The sequence below is a fragment of the Tursiops truncatus genome, chromosome 4 (genome assembly GCF_011762595.2).
Source record: "Tursiops truncatus isolate mTurTru1 chromosome 4, mTurTru1.mat.Y, whole genome shotgun sequence".
Lineage (NCBI taxonomy): Eukaryota > Metazoa > Chordata > Mammalia > Artiodactyla > Delphinidae > Tursiops > Tursiops truncatus.
Genome location: NC_047037.1, coordinates 3194065 through 3217947, shown reverse-complemented (window position 1 = coordinate 3217947; position 23883 = coordinate 3194065). Strand labels below are relative to the sequence as shown.

The 23883-nt window shown below is 43.8% G+C and overlaps 1 protein-coding gene across 4 annotated transcripts; it reads right to left on the bottom strand.

Annotated features, from left to right (window-relative positions):
* Positions 1–1332: 1332 nt before the first annotated feature.
* On the bottom strand, positions 1333–23875 carry NKIRAS1 (NFKB inhibitor interacting Ras like 1). Of its 4 annotated transcripts, XM_073803653.1 has the most exons (5): positions 23739–23875; positions 16113–16237; positions 15890–16000; positions 8316–8557; positions 1333–1849 (listed from the first exon to the last, which is right to left on the bottom strand). In XM_073803653.1, the coding sequence occupies exons 3-5, from the start codon at positions 15981–15983 to the stop codon at positions 1607–1609; spliced, it is 579 nt and encodes a 192-aa protein (XP_073659754.1). In that variant the 5' UTR covers positions 15984–16000; positions 16113–16237; positions 23739–23875; the 3' UTR covers positions 1333–1606. The 4 variants fall into 4 exon arrangements, with proteins under 4 accessions (XP_073659754.1, XP_019804184.1, XP_019804185.1 ...); XM_019948625.3 differs by lacking the exon at positions 16113–16237 and having other exon boundaries at positions 23739–23873; XM_019948626.3 differs by lacking the exons at positions 16113–16237; positions 23739–23875 and adding an exon at positions 23508–23658.
* Positions 23876–23883: the final 8 nt, after the last annotated feature.

Here is a 23883-nt window from a genome sequence, read left to right as displayed (position 1 = left end):
CATTCAGCAGACGAGCAAACTGCAGGATCTATTATATTATTTTTAAAAAACTGTAGAAGTATTTATCCATCTATGTAAAAAAAGAAAGAAAAAACAACAAAAAAAAGCTAGAAGCCCAACACCGGGAGAAAAGGCAGGAAATGACCTGACCATATCTGAGTGACAATTGTTTTACCCAAAGAAACATGATGAGAAATGTTAAATAATTCTAAATCGGCTAGTGCGGCCGCCACGTAAGTAAGTTTTCTATCTTTATATACGGTAGTTCTTGGCTTGCACTCACTGAACTGAGCCAATTGAGTTTTTTTTTTTTTTGTGGGAGGGTGGCTGCACTGGGTCTTCATTGCTGCGCGTGGGCTTTCTCTAGCTGTGCCGAGCGGGGGCTACTCTTTGTTGCGGTGCGCGGGCTTCTCACTGCGGTGGCTTCTCTTGTTGCAGAGCACGGGCTCTAGGCGCGCGGCCTTCAGTAGTTGTGGCTCATGGGCTTCAGTAGTTGTGGCCCACGGGCTCTAGAGCGCAGGCTCAGTAGCTGTGGCGCACGGGCCTAGTTGCTCCGCGGCATGTGGGATCTTCCCGGCCCAGGGCTTGAACCCGTGTCCCCTGCATTGGCAGGAGGATTCTTAACCACCGCGCCCCCAGGGAAGTCCCACCAAGTGAGTGAGTTTGAATTCACTGAACCGGGCCTTAAAAGTATTCAAGATACTGCTATTTACTAGACGTTTTAACATTTCTTTGCTGGACAGCTTATCTCATACTTTATATTGAAAACTAATAGTGCACTGTTTTCACGGTCAAAACCACTAAGTAGCTTGCTTCCGACTTTACAGTTAGTTAACAGTATTGTCAACTTGCTCAACATAGTCAGCCCCGCTACTCAGATCTTGCCAAAATCTTCAGAGAACCATAGCACAAACTCAGATACCTAACTAACTTGAAGACGACTCCAGAAGGTATGGTATGCCTTGTGGGAAATGGAAGCGTCACTGTCCGTAAGTGTTCAGCAGTTTCCTACAGAAGGAAGCACCAGCTGGAACGTATTTACACCACCTACTCAATTCATGCTAAGCATAATTTGAACAAAGCTAAATCACAGGTTTAGCAAGATCCCTACCAGATAAAATTTAGCTTAACTTAGTACCCAGATTGTTTACTGTTGTGATCCAATTTGGACACACACAAAATGTCCTTTCATAATCCTAGACCTTAGATGATGAGTGAACTTTTCAAAAACAAAATTAACATTTGAGCGGGTAAGTCTGCATAAAGTTACACAGAATGACAGCTTCTGAGACGGGTTAAAGGTGAGGGGAGCTACTCACAGGTACACATGCATACCACCCAAATTTTATTTTATTCTTTTGGCAAATGCAACATAATACAGATAACAAAGGTGCTAATTTTAGGGACAAGTCTGAAACAAGGAGAACGCAAGTATATTATTATTTCATGTCAGGGAACAGTAACTGAATCATAACTGGAAGTGCATTAAATTACTTCCCCAGGGTCTTCCTAAGGACCAAAGGTAGACAGAAATGGCCTGTTTTACATAAGTTCACAGACACCTCGAGGCAGTCACCATTCAAGGGACAGTTGTGCACCCTAGGGTTTAGTTCTCAGAGCTGGAGTTGCCTTTGCTTCTCCTCCCAGGCAGAGGGAAGCTCGGTTTGCTCTGGGGCTGGGAGAGTTTGCGGGCTAGCAGGGTGAAGGGCTCGATCAGGGTCTTGCGGTCTGTGACCGTCACCTCCCACAGATGCACCTTCTCACTCCTGGCCCACCGCTGTGCCACTTCGGCGTCCACTTGTCTCTGCTCAGAAAGGTCAGTTTTGTTTCCTAACACGACAATGGCCACCTGAAAGAAACGGGTAAAAAAGATCACACTTTGCCAGCATCAGTTCCTAGACAAAACGGAGGAAGAAAACTGTCCCATTTAACAAAGTGCTTCATCCAAACTGATCCTCAGGCGTGAGGCTGAAGGGTAAAGGGCATTACCTCACCCCTCCTCACTTGGTGTATCTCCTTAAAAACGCAGATGCTCTACAGGCTGCTGACTATGCAACAGCTGAAGTTACTCAACTTCGGATACGGCTGGAAGACAGACTTGGGGAAATCACTATCGAGGGTACAGATAACAGTTTGACTGAGGTGTGTCTACATTTCAGTTTAGCTCTACCTGCTGTCTGGGAAACCTGCGATACGTACTTGAAGATACAACCACGGAACTTCTGGAGCCGTGAGAGGTCTGCAGCCCTGGGGCCTGAGTTCCTTGAGAACGGGAATTGTTCTGTTCACATCACTCCTAAACGTAGCAAAGCACCTGACACAAGCACTAAATATGTGTTGAACGTAGCACCCAATAGGTACATTTTACCCTAAATGCAAGGCAATCGATCCTTCCCTCGAAGTGGAGCGCTCGCTACCCCCAGGCACTGTTTCAGGCGACCAGAAGGGTGGTCACAGTCCGCGCGAGGGGAGACGAGTGGTGACCTCCAGACGCTGAGAGAGTGCCTGGAAAGGCACCTAAAGCAGGAGGCCGGGGAGGTGGAGGGGGGCTCCTCTGCGCCACGGCCGGGCTCCCGCCTTCGAGACGTGCGCGCGCTCCGATGGGAGGACGGAGCGGGATGGAGCGGCACGGAGCGGCAGGCAGGGCTCTCCTCCGTCTCTCAGCAGGAGCCAGCCCTCCCGTTGCCCCCCACCACCCACCCCGTCTCTGCGGCGAAGGTTCCCTTCCCCTCTGGCCTGGCTGCGTGCTCACCCGGCCGCCCGCAGGGCACAGCGGGGGAGGTGTCCTAGGCTCGGGGCCACCTCCAACGCGGTCCCTTCCTAGAAACCCTCAGGCCGAGGGCTGCTGCTTCTGCCTTGCGCCCCCTGCCCCCTGCTCCCCGGCCCGGCTGTTGCTGCCCATCCCAGCGCTGGCCCGTGGTCACCCCACACGCTACTCCCGTCATACTGGTGGTGATTTCAGCAGCCCTGGGGGTGACCCGATAACCTCATCCCTCAGCTCCTTGACTTCAGAGATCCTAACTGCCCTACTGACCTCAGCCACTCGCTCCCACGAACCAGGACAACCACTCTCCTCTCTGACCTCGAGTGCGGGAATCCCGCTCCGCCCGCTGCCTTCCTGGTTCATCCCCCGCACCCCTCTGCAGCAATCCCGCAAGCACCGCAGGGACCCACGAGCCCCAGCGCTACCACCTCTGTCTCGGTCCTGCAACCCCGCTGCTGCCCTCGGCGCTCCCCGCGCCGAGCTTCTCCTCGTTCGCTCCCTCGCCATCGTCATCACGCCGTATGCCCCCGCCGCCACCTCGGTTAAGTTGAACTCTTAACTGTACCTTTTGCCGACACCATTTACCGAACGTGGCGGGAGAAAACACAACCCCGCTGGCCGGTCCCGGCTCGTAACCACCGACCTCCAGCGCGCTGCTGTTCTCCAGCAAACACATCACGTTCCCGCCACTTCCCCTGGAAGGACGGCATCTCCTACCTTGGTCCTCCTCCAACCTCCACCGTTCCCTCTGCCTTCCCCGTCTCACCCTCATCTGATATCCACACTACGTCAGCAAGAAGACAGGAGCAACTAGAAGGGAACTGTCAGGTGCTTCCACCGCCACGTCTACCAGCCCCACGGTCCTCTAAGCCCATGTCCCCACCCTCTTCAACCTGGACAAGGTGTCACTCCATCGGCTATCCCCTCACCTGCGTCTCTCCGCTGAATCATCCCACTGCGTACAACCATCTCTCTCATCTGAAAAACAAAACCCTCTGATACATCCTTCTCCAGCTCCTCTCTGTTCCCCTTTTAGGGGACAATATATTTACCCTTTGACTCAAAACTCTTTCAAAGAGCTATGTTTGCTGTGCTCAACTCTCTCACATCCAGTCCATCAGACTCTGTCTCACCGTTTCACTAAAACTGTCGTCGTTGAGATGTCCCAAGTTACTAAAGCTGGCCACCTCTCGGCTCTTTTGATCTGCCTTTAGTATCTGACATAGCTTGGTCACTTCCTACCTTTTAAAGTGCCGACTTTACTTGCCTTCTGGGTCACCCTTATCTCTTGGTGTTCCTCGTACTTCAAAGGCCACTTTGTAGACTCCTTTGCTGCCTTCTCACTTCTCCAGCCGGTAAATGTCAAAGTGCTCTAGAGCGAGAGCATCTGAACTAAACTCTGCTTCTCACCTTGTCCCTCAAGGTGAAAGTCAACAGTGATTTTTTTTTTTTTTTTTTGGCCGCACAGCATGCGGGATCTTAGTTCCCCAACCAGGGATCAAACATACGCCCCCTATAGTGGAAGTGTGGAGTCTTAACCACTGGACCACCAGGGAAGTCCCAGAGTGATCATTTTAAAACAAAACAAAAGATGAGACTTCCTGAGAGAGTGGCATGGACATACATACACTACCAAATGTAAAATAGATAGCTAATGGGAAGCAGCCACACAGCACAGGGAGATCAGCTCGGTGCTTTGTGACCACCTAGAGGGGTGGGATAGGGAGGGTGGGAGGGAGACGCAAGAGGGAGGGGATATGGGTATATATGTATATGTATAGCTGATTCACTTTGTTATAAAGCAGAAACTAACACCATTGTAAAGCAATTATACTCCAATGCAGGGGGCCTGGGTTGAATCCCTGGTCAGGGAACTAGATCCCACATGCATGCCGCAACTAAGGAGCCCGCCTGCAGCAACTAAGACTTGGTGCAACCAAATAAATATTAAAATAATAATAAAAATAAAAATAAGTCAAAAGAGGTTCAACTTCGTTCACATTAAGGACAAATGAAACTATGAAAATACCATTTCACCCAGAAGAGTCACAAAATCCAAAAATTTAACCACACATTGTTGTCAGGACTGAAGAAACAGGCATTTTCATACCATTCCTATGGACAGTAACTTGTCACTATATTTACCTTTAACTCAAGAACCTAACTTCTGCTGGTTGATCTTTCAACTCTACGTTAAAATGTACAAAATAACAAACGTCTAAGATTCGTCACTGCAGCATAGTTCATGATAGCAAATGACCAGAGAAACCCTAAGTCTCCATCAATCTGAGCCTGGTTAAATAAGTGTGATACATCTACAGCCACACAGTGAATACTAGGCATTAGTTTAAAAAAAAAAAAAAGGAATCTGAGAACTGCTATGGAAAGGACTCCAAGATACATTACATGAAAAATACAAGGTGTACAACAATATGCTACCTTTGGTACAACAGAGAGAAAAATAAGAAGAAATTATATACATTTCTGTTTGCTTGTATTTACACAGAGAAACTCTGGAAGGACGCCCCCAGACTAGGAAAGGGGTAAAACATTAAAACAGCACGCTTGAGGTACAGGAGATAGACGGTTGAACCCAGGGGTGGGAACAAGTTCACTAGAGTCCTCTCTATAGATCATTTTCATTTTGAACCATGTGCAACCATTACCCTTTCAATTTTTTAAAACAGACATGAAAACAAGTGCGTGCCACCCAAGCTAGACCCTGCCATCCCTTTGCCTCCCATCCCGAGGCGCCCTCAGCTCTGCCTCCTCCCAGCCCCGCCCGCTCTGGCCTCAATGCTGCTCCTGGCGCAACATGCTCCCGCCCCCGCCCCTGCTCAGCTGGGGCCTCCGCCTGGAGCAGCCTCCTCTAGACATCGGCTTGCGCCCTTCCCTCACACCCTTCAAATCTCTGCTGCAAGTCACCTCACCAGGCCTTCCCATATCACCTACAGAAAGCAGTGCCCTCACTCCCCACTCTGCTTGACGTTTCTTCCTACACTGCATCACTCCTCACAATACATACTTGTTCGTTGTCCCTCTCTCCCCCACCCCCCAGACAGAAGCTTTATGGTAACAGGGACTCTGTTCTATTCTCTACTGTATTCCCTCCGCCTCACCTAGAACAGTGCCAGGCACATAGCCCAGTAAGCATCTGCTATCAAAACTACAATGAGGTAGCACCTCACACTGGTCAGAATGGCCATCATCAAAAAATCTACAAACAATAAGTGCTGGAGAACAGGGAACCCTCCTACACTCTTGGTGGGAATGGAAATTGATACAGCCACTATGGAGAACAGTATGGAGGTTCCTTAAAAAACTAAAAATAGAACTACGGTATGATCCCGCAATCTCACTCCTGGGTATATATCCGGAGAAAACTCTAATTCGAAAAAATACATGCACCCCAATGTTCACTGCAGCACTATGCACAGTAGCCAAAACCTGGAAACGACCTAAATGCCCATCAACAGATGAATGGATAAAGTAGACATGGTACATATACACAATGGAATATTACTCAGCCGTAAAAAGAAACAAAATAATGCCATCTGCAGCAACATGCATGCAGCTAGAGATTATCGTACTAAGTGAAGTTAAGTCAGACAGAGTAAGACAAATATCATATCACTTATATGTGGAATCTAAAGTATGACACAAGTGAATTTATCTATGAAACAGAAACAGACTCACATAGAGAACAGACTGGTGGTTGCCAAGGGGGAGGGGGTGGGGGAGGGATGGACTGGGAGTTTGGGGTTAGCAGATGCAAACTATTATATACAGGATGGATAAACAACCAGGTCCTACTGTAGAGCACAGGGAACTATATTCAATATCCTGTGATAAACCAAAATGGAAAAGAATTTTGAAAAGTATATGCATGTGTAACTGAATCATTTTGCTGTATGGCAGTAATTGACACAACATTGTAAATCAACTCTACTTCAATAAAAAAATTTAAAAATAAGCATTTGCTGAATGAATGTGCTTCTTAACTCCCCATAATATACCATATGAGAAAGGTACTATTATTCTCCTTATTTTATAGATAAGGAAACTAAAGGCAGAAAAGTTGAGAAGCAGAGCTAAGATTCAAGTATCAAGTACATGAGTTCACTGAACTATACTTTTAACTTTAGGGGGGCAGGGAGGGAAATCTGGGGGATTCTCCCCCAAAATAACAGCACTTATCTGTCTCAGTGAGAAAGATGGGAAACAGGTGGAGAGGAGCCTTCATTACTTACCTTTTTATATCTTTTGAAGACTGAACCTTGTGAATGTTGTTATCTATTCACAAAGTAAGTTAGTATTCAAAATAATAAAAATAATTTAAGTATCAACCACCCAGAGGTCCTTGAACAGGTGAGTGGTTAAATAAACTTCGGTACATATACACCATGGAAAACCACCCAGCAAGAAAAAGGAATGAACGACTCATACACGCAGTTACCTGGTTGACTCTCCAGAGAATTATGCTGAGTGAAAAAGGCCGATACCAAAAGGTTACAAACTGCGATTCCATTTACGTTAACACTCTTGAAATGACAAGGTTACAGAAATGGAGAACAGATAACGGTTAAGGAGGGAGAGGGGATGGGAGGGGAATACGTGAGGCCGTAAAAGGTCCCATGAGGGGTCCCTGCAGTGCTGGAAAGGGTCCCTCACTGTATAAACGTCAGTACCTCGGTTGTGTTATTTTACTATAGTTTTGCACAGTGTTATTAGCATTGGGGGAAACTGAGTTAGGGATCTCTATTACTTCTTAAAATTGCATGTGAATCTACAATTACCTCAAAATTAAAAGTATGACATAAAAAATACATAAAAATTAGGTTAAGTAAAAATTAGGTTAAGAACACCTAGCCAGTGCTGTTAATTGGGTTCATGACATGGTTCCCTAAACCCTGAGGAGTCAGCCATGCCAAGACCCAGAGAAAGACCTGCGATGAGAGAGTTCCAGGCAGGGGAACGAGCCACTGAGAAGGACTTCACAGGGGGACAAAATTATCATGCTGGAAAAGCAGAAAGTTGACCACTGGAGTACAGTGACAGAGGAACAGAATGCTAAGGGTGAAAGGACAGCCACGGGCCAGATCATCTAAAACTTTACAGACCATAGTAAGAATCTTATTTTCAAATGGTAAGTGGATAGAAGCCACTAATTATTTATTAGTTTTTTACACTTCTTTTCTTTTCTTTTTTTTTTTTTTTTTTTTAAGGCTAAGGACAATCCTATTTCTCCAAGAAGACAATAAAAAGCCCTAGGAAACAATGATCCCAAATAACGTGAAATGAACTATGTAGTATTTGCAATATGGAGTCATTAAGATTCAAGTTGTACATGGGAAGAAGCAAAGGCAGAAAGTCAAATGCTGGTCCTGGTTGAACTCAGTCCTGTATTTCCTGGGCTAGGGAAAAAATCATGAAGATTACAGATACTGTGAATACAATTTAATGCTTTTAAAATATTTTAATTGCCCAAAAGCCCATGCTACCATTTCAACGTTATAATTCATAGCTGGCATTTTTTAACATACCCACGTACCTCTTTTTTGTCTTTGAACTTATCAATTTCTTTTTTCAGAAGCTCCACTCTTTGAAAGGATTCAAGGTTATTCACACTGTACACAAGAACAAAGCCATCAGCAAATGAAAAATAATGCTTTGGCAGCTCCACGCCTTCCTGTAGGCCTCTGGTGTCGTAAAGATGTAACTGTTCCTTGACTCCCCGATCCGTTTCCACTGAAGCCATATACACATCTTCCATTGTTTCACAGTCCTCCATTCCTGGGGTTAAAAAGGAATTACTTTTACATATACAAATATCGAATTATTATGTTATTCACCTGAAGCTAATACAATGTTATGTCAATTATGCCTCAATTAAAAAAAAAAGCTGTTACTCTTTCTGGATAACTCAATACCAATTGTTGAGTACTTTCTCGTCCTTTAGAAGGTGGCCTTCTAGGTTCCTTATTTACTACACATAAGAATCATATTTCCATTTACTAGCTTCTTTAAAATGAAAGGTAATTGTTACAGTAAATGAACAAAGTGCTTTTTAAGATTATTTCTTCCATACAGACATAAAAAAATAAAAATATGGCAGTGAGATTTACTATTACTTATTTTTCAGAAGTAACTTACAAGAGTCAAAGAACTTACTATCTCAATTGGAGAATTAAGGGCTGGTTTTTAAAGTACCTTCAACAACTAAGTGGCCCCATTTTCTTTTTTTTTGTTTGTTTGTTTTTTTTTTGCGGTATGTGGGCCTCTCACTGTTGTGGCCTCTCCCGTTGTGGAGCACAGGCTCCGGACGCGCAGGCTCAGCGGCCATGGCTCACGGGCCCAGCCGCTCCGCGGCATGTGGGATCCTCCCGGACCGGGGCACGAACCCATGTCCCCTGCATCGGCAGGCGGACTCTCAACCATTGCGCCACCAGGGAAGCCCCCCATTTTCTTTTTCCTCAGCGCCAAGGACAGGACCTGGGTTTGATTTTTCTCTGTACAATTTCCACTGTTTCCAGGATCTGTTTCAAGGACTCAGAAAAGTACATGTCCAGTCTGGGTCTAGGCACCAGGCCTTAATTCCCAAGTACCTACTGTGCACTTTTGTGTGAATGTCCTCCAAGTCCTTCAAACTAACAGGACTTGTTATCTTTCCTGCCCCACCTGTCCCTCCTCCTTGCTTTTGTCCCTTGATCACCATCCCACCTGGTCAGTCTTCAGCGTTCTCTTTGAACAAGGAAAGTATGGGTGAATGTGGTCCTAAATCAGCCACTCTACACCTGAGACATCTGCTCGATCCACTGCCTGCTTCCACTCCCCCTGGCTTGCTCCCTTCACCTGAATGACTGTAACAGCTCAGGAAACACCTGGTCAACACCTCATCCTTTCCAGGCTCTGCTGAAACGTCAGCTCTGTAGATTTTCTTCAGATTATCCACTTCCCTCCATCCTGCTCTTACTGTGCCTTGTACAGGTAATACCACTTCACCCTAAACTCGTTTCGTATCTGTCCCCTCCGGAGCTGCAGTGGAAACTCCTCGAGAGCCAGGACTGTGGCTAATCTCTCTTCGGAGCTCTGAGGACTAACGAATTGACTTACATACATAGAAAGTCCTTAGTAAACATCTGAATGAATGAATGAATGCGTGAGCTCATAACTGGAGCCCCAATTTCATTCCCCTGCTCGCCTGATGATGAGCCCTGTAAAATCCATTTGACTTTGCTCCATTTCTGTGGGTTTTGTCTCTTCAACTCACCTAGAACTTCCTCAAGAGAAACAACACTTCTGTGTACACAGCAAGTATGCAACAACCATTTGTGGATGAGGGGATTAAGGTGAGAAGATGAACACTTTGAATGTTAATGACTAGTGCAAGAGGTAGTCTATGGAGACATAAACTTATTGGGCTTCGATTACAAAAAATTTAAAAGCAAAAACTACCAAGACTTTTGTCATGGTGGATGTTCTGTCCACCAAAAGCCAGGCTGGTTCCCTTCCTTCTCCCATTAAGCTTAGACCTTTTGAGATTTTCTCACCCTATACATCAAGTGAAGCTACGACTCTGCATCTCCTCTGCCACTCCACGCCACCTCTGTCCTAGCAGGAGACTAAGGCTGCACTTCTAGAAAGGGTAAAACAGGCTGCTGAGATGTGGGACAGAGGGTATGAGTCCGCAGTGAAAACAAGGGGCAACTCAGTGACGTGCCCCCTCTGCTCCCAAAACTTCGGCGGCCAACTCTTTATCCTCTAGGCGGAGGGATCTGGGGAATCTGGCCAGTGAAAACAGAGAAATCCTAAATATGCTAACCTCTGAGGTAAACCAACAAATGCCCCACCCAGGTCACCTTATAATGAAGCAAGGTCATGAACCCTATCCACATGCTTAGAGCTTTAAATTAGCTTTTCAGTTCTCCATTCTTAATTACAAGCAGACAACCAAGGATTACCAGATACCTGAGAAAGAGACCAAAATTCAGGAAAGAGCACCTGAAAAGAAAAAGACTGTGCAAAGAAAAGAAAACAGACAAAAAAACTACCAAATATTATACTCAAAGAGATAAGATAGTGCATCCATGAAATAACAGGATACTAAGAAATGACAACTCAGTAGAAGGGCTGAAAAATAAAGATGGGGAAAATTCCCATAGAGTGGAACAAAATGCTGAGAAATTTCAAACAGAAGAGAAATTTTAAAAATCAGAGGACGAGTCCAGAAGATCCAGCATCCAAAAAGAGAGCTCCAGAAAGAGAGAACACAGAAGAGAAATAATTCAGAGCTGAAGAACACACATCTCCATATTGAAAGGGCCCACCAGGTGCCCAGCACCGTGGATGAACACAGACTGATCCTATGATACACCACTGCGAATTTCAGAGCACTGGGGAGAGAGCCTACGAAAGCGTCCACATCCGAAGCAACAAGAATCACGATGGCTTCTGGCCTCTCAGAAGCACTGGAAGAAGATATTAGAATCTGGTAAACTGAAGATACACATGGTCTATGAGCCTGCGATTTCATTCCTAGGTATATCCCCCCAGACCTTGTCCAAATCATAGCTGGGATACGTGTATAAGACTCTTCACAGCAGCACTATTTCTAATAGCCCCAAACTGGAAACAACCCAAATGTTCATCAAGATACAAGAGGTAAATAGGGACTTCCATGGCGGTCCAGTGGATAAGACGCCACGCTCCCAATGCAGGTGACACGGGTTTGATCCCTGGTCAGGGAACCAAGATCCCACATGCCACATGCCACACGGGGCGGGGAAAAAAAAAAAGATACAAGAGGTAAATAAATGGAGGTATACTGAGACAATATACCTATCGTGAAAATTACACCACACCTACTTAAAACAATATGGACGAGTCTTACAACTATAATGTTGAGTGAAAAAAAAACAAACACTGAAAAATTTATACGGTATGATTCCGTTGATATCAAGTCAGTAAGAGACAAAAATAAACGATGTCATCCAGTGATACATACACAGGTGGCAAAACAATAAAGAAAAGAAGGGATTAACCAAAAGTCAAGGGAAGGGCTGAGTTTTGATTGAAGAGAGGAACACGGGGAGCTGACAAGAGTACCTGCGGTCTTCTACCTTTTGACCTGTGCGGAGGTTATGCAAAGGTTTTGTAATTATTCATTAAACCACATGCGTGTTTTATGCACTTTTCTATATGTATGATGCATTTTATAATAAAAGAAGGAGAAAAGATGATAATGGACCAATGCTTTCAAAATTTTGGAAGGAACTTATTCTCCATCTAGAATCCTATACCCATCAAAATTATAACTCAACTGTGAATGAAAGTAAAGACATTTTCAAACACGTGAAGCCTCAGAATACGTATCATGCACATTTTCTCAGGGAACTCTTTGAGGGAGGCCCACCATCAAAATTAGCATGTAATCATAGAAAGAGGAAGACACCAGATTCGGAAAACAAAACCTCACATGAGAGTAAAGGGAAGCATAGGGACAACAGTAAATACCTTTATTCAGAAGCCCCAGGATTACTACTGTGCACCAGGCATAGAGGGCATTCTGAGGGCTGTCATCACCCGATGCCTCATCCCATTGGGCAACCTTTTCAACCCCCAAAAGAGCACTGCAAGATGTGCTCCACCAAAAGAAGGGCGTAAACAGAAGGTGACAGGAGATCTAGGAAACAGGAAATCAAACCCAGGAAGAAAGAAAAAGTAAAAGGAAGTTCTATGTTGTACAATAGGCCCAGATAAGAGAACGCTAGCTCCTGGAAAAATATCCCCCCAAAAAAGGGCGGGGTGGATTACTGATATGATTGACCTCATGGAGAACTGAGAACCATCTGGACATGTGGAAGAATCAGCAAAAGGTATGAACAAAACTAAACAAGTGATAGAGCAAATATTAGCCTCCATAAGAAGAAAAAGAAAGAAAAGAAACAATCATAGTACATAATACTGCTCAGCTGAGGATATTTACATGTGCCAGCAGTTGTCAAAGTGTGGTCTACAGAGATCCCTTGAGGTCTCCTTTCAGGGAACCCATATGGGCAAAACTATTTTCATAATAATATAAGACATTTGTCTTTTTCACTGTGTTGACATTTGCGCTGATGATATAAAAGTAATGATGGGTAAAATTGCTGGTGCCAGGACTTCCCTGGTGGCACAGTGGTTAAGAATCCGTCTGCCAATGCAGGGGACACGGGTTCGAGCCCTCGTCTGGGAAGATCCCACATGCCGTGGAGCGACTAAGCCCGTGTGCCACAACTACTAAGCCTGTGCTCTAGAGCTCACGTGCCACAACTACCGAGCCCACTGCCACAACTACTGAAGCCCGTGCTCCGCAACAAGAGAAGCCACTGCAATGAGAAGCCCGTGGGAAGAAGAGTAGCCCCTGCTCGCCGCAACTAGAGAAAGCCTGCACGAAGCAACGAAGACCCAACGCAGCCAAAAATAAAATTAATTAATTAATTGAAAAAAAATTCTCTAAAAAAAAACTGCTGAGGCCTTAGTACAAATCAAGGCAGTGGCACCAACTGTATTAGAGGTTGAATTCCTCAACACCTCATACTTGCAGTTTCAAAAGAAAAAGCCAGTTTCACTTAAGAATGTCCTTGATGAAGCAGGAAAAATTACCAAATTTATTAAATCCTAATCTATGAGTATGTATCTTTACATCTCTTTAATATTCTATGTGATTAATGAGAAGTGTACATGAAGTATTTCTGCTTAATGAATAATGGTAACTGACTGGAGGAAAAGCTCTTGCGTTTGAGTTTCAAGCTGAAATAGCTTTTTTTTTTTTTTTTTTTTTTTTTTTTTGGCTGTGTTGGGTCTTCCCTGCTGCGCACAGGCTTTCTCTAGTTGCGGTGTGCGGGCTTCTCATCGCAGTGGCTTCTCTTGTTGCGGAGCACGGGCTCTAGGCGTGGGCTTCAGTAGTTGAAGTGCGTGGGCTCAGTAGTTGTGGCTCGCGGGCTCTAGAGCGCAGGTTCAGTTGTCACGGCACATGAGCTTAGTTGCTCCGCGGCATGTGGGATCCTCCCAGACCAGGGATCGAACGAGTGTCCCCTGTATTGGCATGACGATTCTTAACCAACGCACCACCAGAGAAGTCCCACTTCTTTTTTTTTTTTTAAAGAAGGAATAACAGAAAAAAACCATGGTTATTCAGGGTATCTGACAGACATTTTCTCAAAGATGAATAACGAGAGCCTATCATTTCAAGGAAAATAACTGATAGTATCTGTTGTTAATGATAATATTTGAGCTTTCAAGCAAAAATGAGAATTGTATCCATCAGCAGAAACTTGATAGCTTCCCAATACTGATGAGACTGGTGATGATATTAATAAATGGTATTTGGAAGATCTGCTTACCTCAGTTAACCAGTATTTTCCAAATGACCAATTCATAAATGTTAAGAAACCATGCATGGGTAAAAAACCCATTTGAAGTGCAAGATAAATCAATGAGATTTTAATGTAATAGAACAGGAGAAGTTCACTGATGTGGCTTCAGACTCCACACTGCAATAACCTTTGAATAACCATCACTGATTGAGTTTTAGTGAAACACCAAAGAAGAAAGTCCACAATTATCTGCAAAGCTATTAAAATATTCCTACCTTTTTCAACCACATATTTGTGTGAGGCCATATTTTCTTCACATATTTCAACTAAAAAAACATATAACAGCAGATTGAATGCAAAGGCAAGCAGATACGATAACCCAGCTGCCTTCTATCAGGCTGGACATTCGATTTTCAAAAACGTAAATCAGGGCTTCCCTGGTGGCGCAGTGATTGAGAGTCCGCCTGCCGATGCAGGGGACACGGGTTCGTGCCCCGGTCCGGGAAGATCCCACATGCCGCGGAGGGGCTGGGCCCGTGAGCCATGGCCGCTGAGCCTGCGCATCCGGAGCCTGTGCTCCGCAACGGGAGAGGCCACAACAGTGAGAGGCCCGCGTACCGCAAAAAAAAAACAACAAAAAAAACGTAAATCAACACTCATCTTCTCACTAAATTTTTTTGAAAATATAACTATTTTTCATTAAAATGTGTTACCTTAGCATATAATAAGTTTATTGTTATTATTTTACGTGATAAGTTTTTTTTTAATTTCCTCAGGTTTAATCTCTAATACAATAAAAATATCCTAAGACACAGCCTACAGAAACAAAATCTGTTGGGGTTTGAAGAGGGGAAAGGGATTCTTTTTTTCCCCCTTTGGGCATAATTTACTTTTTCACTGGCATAAATTAGAATCTGAAGGTGAAAAATTCAGAACCAATAGTGCAGCACTGTGATAGGTTTTCAGACCTTCTGGCACAGGCATCGTTATTAATAAAAACCAAATATGGATTTAACCGAAGTTGTTAAATATTATTCTGGGAAGGTGGAAGAGGATCAGAGTTCATCAAAATGGTTAATAAAAGACAGAAATGTGCTTGAAGCCACCTGCCAGCGATAAATACTTCAAAGATCTATGATTCTACGTATATCTTTAAGATAAGCCTTGTTTCATTCTAACGTGTTATGTCTGTCCTTCCTTACCGAACTGTGACCTTAAAGCCAGAGATGCTTCTCCACCTCTAAATCCTCACAGCCTGTATCAGAGAGCAAGTACTGAACAATTATTTAACTCAATGAATGAATAAATGAATGAGATAATCCGATTCACAAAATTAGGTCATATTGCAGCAAACAGCTGGCTCTTCCATTCTTAAAACCTATACAGCAGTACTGGAAAGTCATGTTTGAAATGAGAATGAGAGATCATTCAATGTATTCTGAAGTCAGTGAGTCTGTGATTCCAAGACCACTCTTCATCATGTAAACACACTGGAAACCACATAGAGACAACATTTTTCTTACCTGTTATGACTCTTGTTCTAACAGAGTTAAGCGCAAGCACTCTGGAATTTCAACAACATAAAGATGTTTTTTTCCTTGCGCCTACTTTCCCCCCCTCATCTCTGTCGATTTCTATGACACTTTTGGTCCCTCTCGATGACACCTCACTTTTGTGCACCACCGCCCATCTTTAAGTTAGCATGACCAACAAAGGACCCTGACCAGTTCCCAGAACCTGCAGGGAAACTAGGGAAAAATAATCTTACCAATAGTATGATTCCCATAAAGAAGCTGCTCCAAAATTGCCGTTTTCCCCACAGATAACAAGCCACAAACCACAACCTTACAGCCCTTTCCCATCTTCCCTTAGGATATCACTGTGAAGAAAAGAGAAGATCTTTAAAACTGTGTACTGTTAAAAAAAAAGAAAAAAAATCAACCTTTCCTTTTTCTTTCTTTCTGTGTTTAAATTTAATTAGTAATACATACACAGGGGGAAACTGCAAGTATAAAAAGAAATGTAGAATACGGTACATCGTTCCAAACCCCATTCCTGGTTCCCGTCCTCCCTTAATCAGTGTTACTAGTTTCCTATATATCTCTGCAGAGGTGACCTAGAGAAACATAAGAATACATGTATAGATATATGTTTGTTTTCAAACAGCATAAACACATCTTATACAAAGACTAGTCCAATACTAATTAAGCCTATAGGAATCCGAACCGAATCCTAGATGAAGCAATCCTTGAAAGACTGCCTGCTCGTCAATGTTTACCTGGAAAAATAAGCATTTACGTAAAAATTTAAGGAGGCATGAAGATAAAAATTTGGACAGAGAGTAGACATCATTTTTTAAAGAAGTATTAACACCATCAATGCAAACGTCAGTCTTTTCTCAAGAGTGAGAAACTGGATTTGGGGCTGTCTTAGTCGTACTTCTTTTTGCGTCACAGTTCTTCATGCTAGAAAAATTGCTCAGGCACTTTAAACTGAAAGAAAGGAAAACTCATTTCTCCTCGCTTCCTCACATACGCATGGAAGAGCAAGACTGGGTAACACTTTCTTGAATTTTCCTCAAAGTTTTTATTTTCCAGAAGGCAAGGTACCAGCAGACAAGACAGAAAGGGAAAGGGGGCTCATTAAATACAACAGAAAAACTTGGGAAGAGAAGTTAAAAGTTCCACATTGTCTTTTGCCTCCTTTCCTCCAGTTCTCTTACCTAGAAGTGTGAACATGCAATAGCTCTGACGAAAAAGCACGCCACAACGCCTTCAAGTCAGAAAACAACAAGAAAGTCCAAATGAGCATTCAAATAAAAGGGACGGTGGGCGTCTTTCTGTATGTGTGTGCGCACGTGTGTCACATATCACTATTTTTTTTTATCAACACCTAAAACATTAACAAATGAACTTCCTGTAAGTCTTCTCTACTCTGTTTTCCCAAAATCTGTAAATTTTTTTGATCGAGGTATAGCTGATTTCCAGTGTTATGTTAATTTCAGGTGTACAACAGAGTCAAAAATTTTATAGATTATACTCCATGTATAGTTATTATAAAATATTGGCTATCTTCTCTGTGCTGTACAATATATCCTTGTAGCTTATTTATTTTATACATAGGAGTATAATCCCCTACCCCTACTTGCCCCTCCCCTCTCTCCCCCCACTGGTAACCACTAGTTTGTTCTATCTCTGAGTCTGTTTCTTTTTTGTTATATCCACTAGTTTGTTGTATTTTTTTTAATTCCACATATAAATGATAACATACAATATTTGTCTTTTCTCTGACTTATTTCAATATGCGTAATACCCTCCAGGTCCATCTACGTTGTTGCAAATAGCAAAATTTCATTCTTTTTTATGGCTGAGTAGTATTCCATTGTATATATTGATATCTTCTTTAACCATTCCTCTGTTGATGGACACTTAGGTTGCTTCCAGATCTTGGCTGCTGTAAATAGTGCTGCAACAAACATTGGGATGTAGGTATCTTTTCAAATTTGCATGTTTGTTTTCTTCGGATATATACCCAGGAGTGGAAATGCTCAATCATATGGTAGCTCTATGTTTAGGTTTCTGAAGAACCTCCATATTGTTTTCCACAGTGGCTGCACCAGTTTACATTGCCACCAACAGTGCAAGGGGGTCCCCTTTCCTCCACATCCTTGCCTACGTTTGTTATTTGTAGACTTTTGGATGATAGCCACTCTAACAGGTGTGAGGTGATATCTCATTGTGGTTTTGATTTGCATTTCTCTAATGACGAACGACGTTGAGCATCTTTTCATGTGCCTGTTGGCCATCAGTGTGTCTTCTTTGAAAAAGTGTCTATTTAGGTCCGCGGCCCATTTTTAAATTGGGGTCTTTTTTATATTGAATTGTATGAGTTGTATTTTGGATATTAAGCCCTTAGCAGTCATACCGTGTGCGAATATTTTCTCCCATTCAGTAGGTTGTCTTCATTTTGTTGATGGTTTTCTCTGCTGTGCAAAAGCTTTTAAGTTTAATTAGGTGCCATTTGTTTATTTTTGCTTTTGTTTCCTTTGCCTTAGGAAACAGATTCAAAAAAGTATTTCTAAGATTTATGTCAAAGAGTTTTCTGCCTATGTTTTCTTCAGGGAGTTTTATGTTTTTTGATCTTACCTTTAGGTCTTTAATCCATTTTGAGTTTATTTTTGTGTATGGTGTTAGGGAGGGTTCTAATTTCATTCTTTTCCATGTAGCTGTCCAGTTTTCCCAGCACCAACTTACTGAAGAGGCTGTCTTTTCTCCATTGTATATCCTTGACTCCTTTGTCGTAGATCAGTTGTCAAAGTCCATAATTTCTTATGACCCAGATCAGCCATGACACTTATCTCCTGACATGAAAAAAATTTTTTTTTTTTTTTGGCTGTGTTGGGTCTTTGTTGCTGTGCATGGGCTTTCTCCAGTTGCAGCCAGTGGGGCTGCCCTTCATTGTGGTGCGTGGGCTTCTCATTGCGGCGGCTTCTCTTGTTGCGGAGCACAGGCTCTATCTGTGCGAGCTTCCGTAGTTGCGGCATGGGGGCTCAGTAGTTGTGGTGCGCAGGCTCTAGAGTGCAGGCTCAGTAGTTGTGGCATACGGGCTTAGTTGCTCCGCGGCATGTGGGATCTTCCCGGACCAGGGCTCAAACCCGTGTCCCCTGCACTGGCAGGTGGATTCTTAACCACTGCGCCACCAGGGAAGTCCCAAAGTGGATTTATTTAGAGAGAAACATGCTCCACAGACAATGTGGGCCATCTCAGAAGGCGAGAGCGGCCTTCGGACAAACACACTACACAGACAGGATGTGGGTCATCTCAGAAGGTGAGAAAGGCCCAAAGGGCTTTTAATAATATTAAAATTTAAAGGAAGTTGCCACCTAACTACGTGAGAAGAGGATAAGAAAGTGATGGTGGCACGCAGAACAATTCTGTTGTCAGAAAAGGTTGCCGTTGGAATCTAAATTCTGATTTTTCTATTGTTATTTTCTATTGTTATTTCCCTTCCTCTGAAATAATATTAGTATCAGCAGATAAAGTCTGTTAAAAATATGCACTATTTTGTATCTGTGTTTGTATAAGATAAATTGGGGGATTTGTTTCAGTATTTCAGAGAAGACTTCAAGGGCAAACAGTAAAAGCAACTGAAAAGAGGTAACTCAAACACTAGGTAACGATTTTAAGGTTTTTTAGGATGGTGAGAGAAGGAAAGAAATAAAACAGATCTTGGTAAATATTTTATACCATCAAAAAGGAAACAAAGATGAGAGGGTAAGTGTGATTAATCAAAGCACACCTGAAGCATTCTAGCTTCCTAGTTGTCTTCAAGTGGGAAACAATACTACTACATAAACCTGAAGATTAGGACTTCCCTGGTGGTGCAGTGGTTAAGAATCCGCCTGCCAATGCAGGGGACACAGGTTTGAGTCCTGGTCCGGGAAGCTGCCACATGCCGCAGGGCAACTAAGCCTGTGCACCACAACTACTGAGCCCACGCACCACAACTACCGAAGCCCGTGTGCCTAGAGCTCATGCTCCGCAACGAGAAGCCACAGTAATGAGAAGCCCACGCACTGCAATGAAGAGTAGCCCCTGCTCTCGCCGCAACTAGAGTAAAAACTGAAGATTAGTGACCTGCTTTACCATCAATTAAAAAATATGAATTCTTGGGACTTCCCTGGAAGTCCAGTGGGTAAGACTTCACCTTATAATGCAGGGGATGAGGGTTCAATCCCTGATCAGGGAGCTAAGATCCCACATGCCTCTCAACCAAAACACCAAAACATAAAAACAGAAGCAATATTGTGACAAATTCAATAAAGACTTTAAAAACGGTCCACATCAAAAAATCTTTAAGAAAAAGAATTCTTGAGGTATAAACTACTGTGTATAAAATAAATAAGCTACAAGGCTACATTGTATAGCGGGCCTCTCACTGCTGTGGCCTCTCCCATTGCGGAGCACAGGCTCCGGATGCGCAGGCTCAGCGGCCATGGCTCACGGGCCCAGCCGTTTCACGGCATGTGGGATCCTCCCGGACCGGGGCACGAACCCGTGTCCCCTGCATCGGCAGGCGGACTCTCAACCACTGCACCACCAGGGAAGCCCCATAAAATTAATTTTTTCAAAGTATGTGTTCTGTAAAAAAAATTAATATCTAATGTAAGATTTTGCATGAATAACATTAAATACACATACAAAAACACTTTATTTTCCATATATGATCATGATGGCAAGGACTCACGTTACATATAAGAAAGTTGTTCTCACACATATATATTCAATATGTACAAAATAAAACCTACTAAAAGGTTAGTTCTATAAGCATTATAATATTTCATAATTCCCAAACACAATAAATAGGCACCATTCCCTTCCAAATATAAAGGGAGGTCATCTGCGGCACCCTGAAAGGGCAGGGAATCACATGAATAGATCCTGGGGGTGGCCACGCCTCCTACTAAACCCAGGTTTCCAGAGTTTGAAAGGCCCCAGAGTAGATGGATGACCTTTAAGGTCACTTCTAATACTGTAACGCTATGAGAGCGGAAACTACTTACCCGGAAACTGCATCAACACGAGGTTAATACAAAAAGCGGTAGCTACAGCTACCTGTATAGTCCCTACCCTAAGAAACTGCTGGACAATACAATTCAATCTGTGACCTATTAATCCCTGACAGTCTGATGTAAATGACTAAGAGTGTGTGCTTAATAGGCAAAATCCAATGCAGTCTAAATACATATTGCTTTGCTTTCCAGGCTAATCAATAATGTGTCTAGAGAATAAAAATTGATCTGATCCATTCTGCTGAAAACACTGAGCTTGGTCAGTATTCTCTTTGAAAAGCCATCAGAAAGAGCTACCCAGAATTGTCAGTACTTCTGTTCTTCCTCTGTTCTTCTAAGGAAATCATTCTAGTTTTAAAGTAAAACACAATTTTTTAATGCAAGCTGAAAAATATTATCACCACAACACTGTTAACGTCATAAAGAGATGTCATAGATCTTATTATGCAAGCATTACAGGAAGAAAACCTCTACACTCCGTATTTGTTTATGTAAACATCATGGATTGTGTGCAATACTTTCACTTAGCCATAGATGAATACACTTAACATACATAAAGACATATTAAAAGAGTTTTGCAAACAATACTGCCCAAAATGAAATACAATAAACAGATTCCAGTAACCATTATTTTACTCATTCACTAAATATTTACTGCGAGATTATCCTAATGCCAGGCATTAGGGACAAACTAGGAGGCAAAATCAGAAATGATCCCTGCCCTCAGGAATCTCAAAATCAATTGAAAATACCAATCCAAATCTTGCAAAACTGCTAATTGAGAAACTGCAAATCAACAAACGAAACTGCAAAACCTAATTAAGAAATAGCAGTGATTAATCACATTGCCAGAATCTTCTTTCCAAATGATTATTCCACCTTTGTAGTCAATCCTTCTTGACTAATTTTCCCCATAACCCACATCTGATCCATCAATAAACCCTCTACCTTTCAAACACATCCAAGGCTGGACCACTTAGCACCTCCATCACTCATGAAGTAGTCCAAGGCACTATAGTCTCTCATCTGATCTCTCAAAGATGTCCACATCATAATCCCCCAAATCCATGAGTATTCTACTTTACATGGTAAAAAAAAAAAGACTTTGTGGTTGTGACTAAATGAAGAACCTTGAAATGGGGAGATTATCCTGGATTATCTGAGTGGACTCAATGTAATCACAAGTGTCTTTATAAGGCGGAGACAAGAGTGGCAGAAGTGAGAGAGAGAGAGATTTGAAGATGCTATGATGCTGGCTTTGAAGATGAAGAGGCCAGAAACCAAGGGATGCAGGTGGCCTCCAGAAGCTGGAAAAGTTAAGGAAATGGAGTCTCCCCTAGCACCCCTAAAAGGAACACAGCTCGACTGACAACTCGATATTAGCCTAGTGAGATTTCTGACCTACAGACCTGTAAGACGATAAACGTGTACTCTTTATTTTTTTATTTTTTGGCCGTGCCACATGGCATGTGGGATCCTAGTTCCCCAACCAGAGATCGAACCCGTGCCCCCTGCATTTGAGGTGCAGAGTCCTAACCACTGGACTGCCAGGGAAGTCCCTTTGTACTCTTTTAAGCCAGTAAATTTGCTGTAATTTGTTATAACAGCAACAGGAAAATGAATACAACCTCCTAACCGTCCACACTTTTTCCCTTCTTCCTTTTAGCCTCAAATAATCCTTTTTCTTTTTTTCCTTTGGCCACGCTGCGCAGGCTTGCGGGATCTTAGTTCCCCAACCAGGGATCGAACCCAGGCCAAGGCAGAGAAAGCTGAGTCCTAACCACTGGACCACCAGGGAATTCCCCAAGTGATCCTTTTAAAATGTAGGTCACATGAAGTCACCCTTCTGCTCAACATTGTCCCATGGTTTCCAATCTCAGAAAGTTTGAAAACCCGAAGTCCGTAAGAACATTCGTCTCTTTGATGTCACGGGCCAGTTTCCCCTCTGCCTCCTTGCTGGTCCTGTATTAACACAGGCACGCTCCAGCCCTGGCGCTCTTCTCCCTGACTGAAATCAGTCCCCACACCTCCAAGGTCTTTTCTCAAATGCCACTTCTCAACACTTACCTGAATATTCCACCCAAAATTTCCACCCCTGCCCCAACACGCCCTACCCGTCCCCTCCCCTTAATATTTGTCCTTAACACTTATCACAGAGCATAATATACATGTTATGTCTATTGTCCTTTTCCAAGAAGCTAGAATTGCTGCGACGACCACTGCTACCATCCCAGCAGCTGGGCACATAGGAGGCCCTTCAGAAATATCTGTTGAATGAATCAATGCACCTGTGAGGGCTTTTACAACGGTAAAGCTGCAATTAAAAAAACAACAACAAAGGATATTAGGAAATGGGGTAAAAAAAAATAACCAAACCCGCTAATTTACAAGATAAGAGTCTCTTAAACCTTCGCCACATTTAAACTTAGAATTCGTAAGAGAATTAAACCACATGACTTTTCTAAAATGAAAATATTCTGGAGATGCAAAAAAGCTAGTAAATAAACTGTCAATAAAGAACGCAACAAAAAACGCCTGCATTTTCTCGGCTTTTTTCCCCAAAACACTCGTACCTGACGACCAGATTTGGGCATATAAATATTTCGCCTTCCTAAAAAGACCGTGGTTCTTACGTAGCAAATGTGGAACCAGATCTGCAAGCAGGAAAGGCACGGACCTGGGAAGGCGAGGACCCGCCTGCAACACCCCCTCCCATCCCCCCCATCCTTTTGGTGCAAAATTCCTCGGAGCGGGGCCTGCAGCCCCAATTGCTCCGGGGGGGACAGACGCGGCTCCCACCGCCAAGCCCCCGTACCTCGAGTGCCCCACCTGCCGGCTGGGGCAGCGCCGCCGGAGCCCCCAGTTTCTGCGCGCGTCCGGGGAAAGCGGGGAGCCCACAGCGGCCCCCACCCCAGGTGAGGCGCCCGCAGCGCAAAGCGGCCCCGCCGGACGCCCCCGACAGACCCGCAGGCCCAGAGGGGAGCGGCGCGCGGGCTGCACAGCAGCACCGCGGGCTGCGGCCCCGGGAGCCCCGCCCCCAACTTGCCTCCTCGCGGCGGCGGGATGTCGGGACGCTCTCCAGCCCAGGCCTTGCCGCGGACGGTCGCCGCCGGCTCGCCTCTGCCTCTCAGGCTCGAATCCCGGGGAGCGGGGCACGGGACCCGGGGGCAGGTTGCGCCGGCCTAACCCCG

Coding starts and splice junctions, on each gene's coding strand:
- NKIRAS1 (XM_073803653.1), bottom strand. CDS start 15,983: ATGGGAAAGGGCTGTAAGGTTGTGGTTTGTGGCTTGTTATCTGTGGGG. Junction 8,558..15,889: donor TTATGGGAATCATACTATTG/GTAAGATTATTT, acceptor TTTTAACCCCAG/GAATGGAGGACTGTGAAACA. Junction 1,850..8,315: donor AGTTCAAAGACAAAAAAGAG/GTACGTGGGTAT, acceptor CGTTTCTTTCAG/GTGGCCATTGTCGTGTTAGG.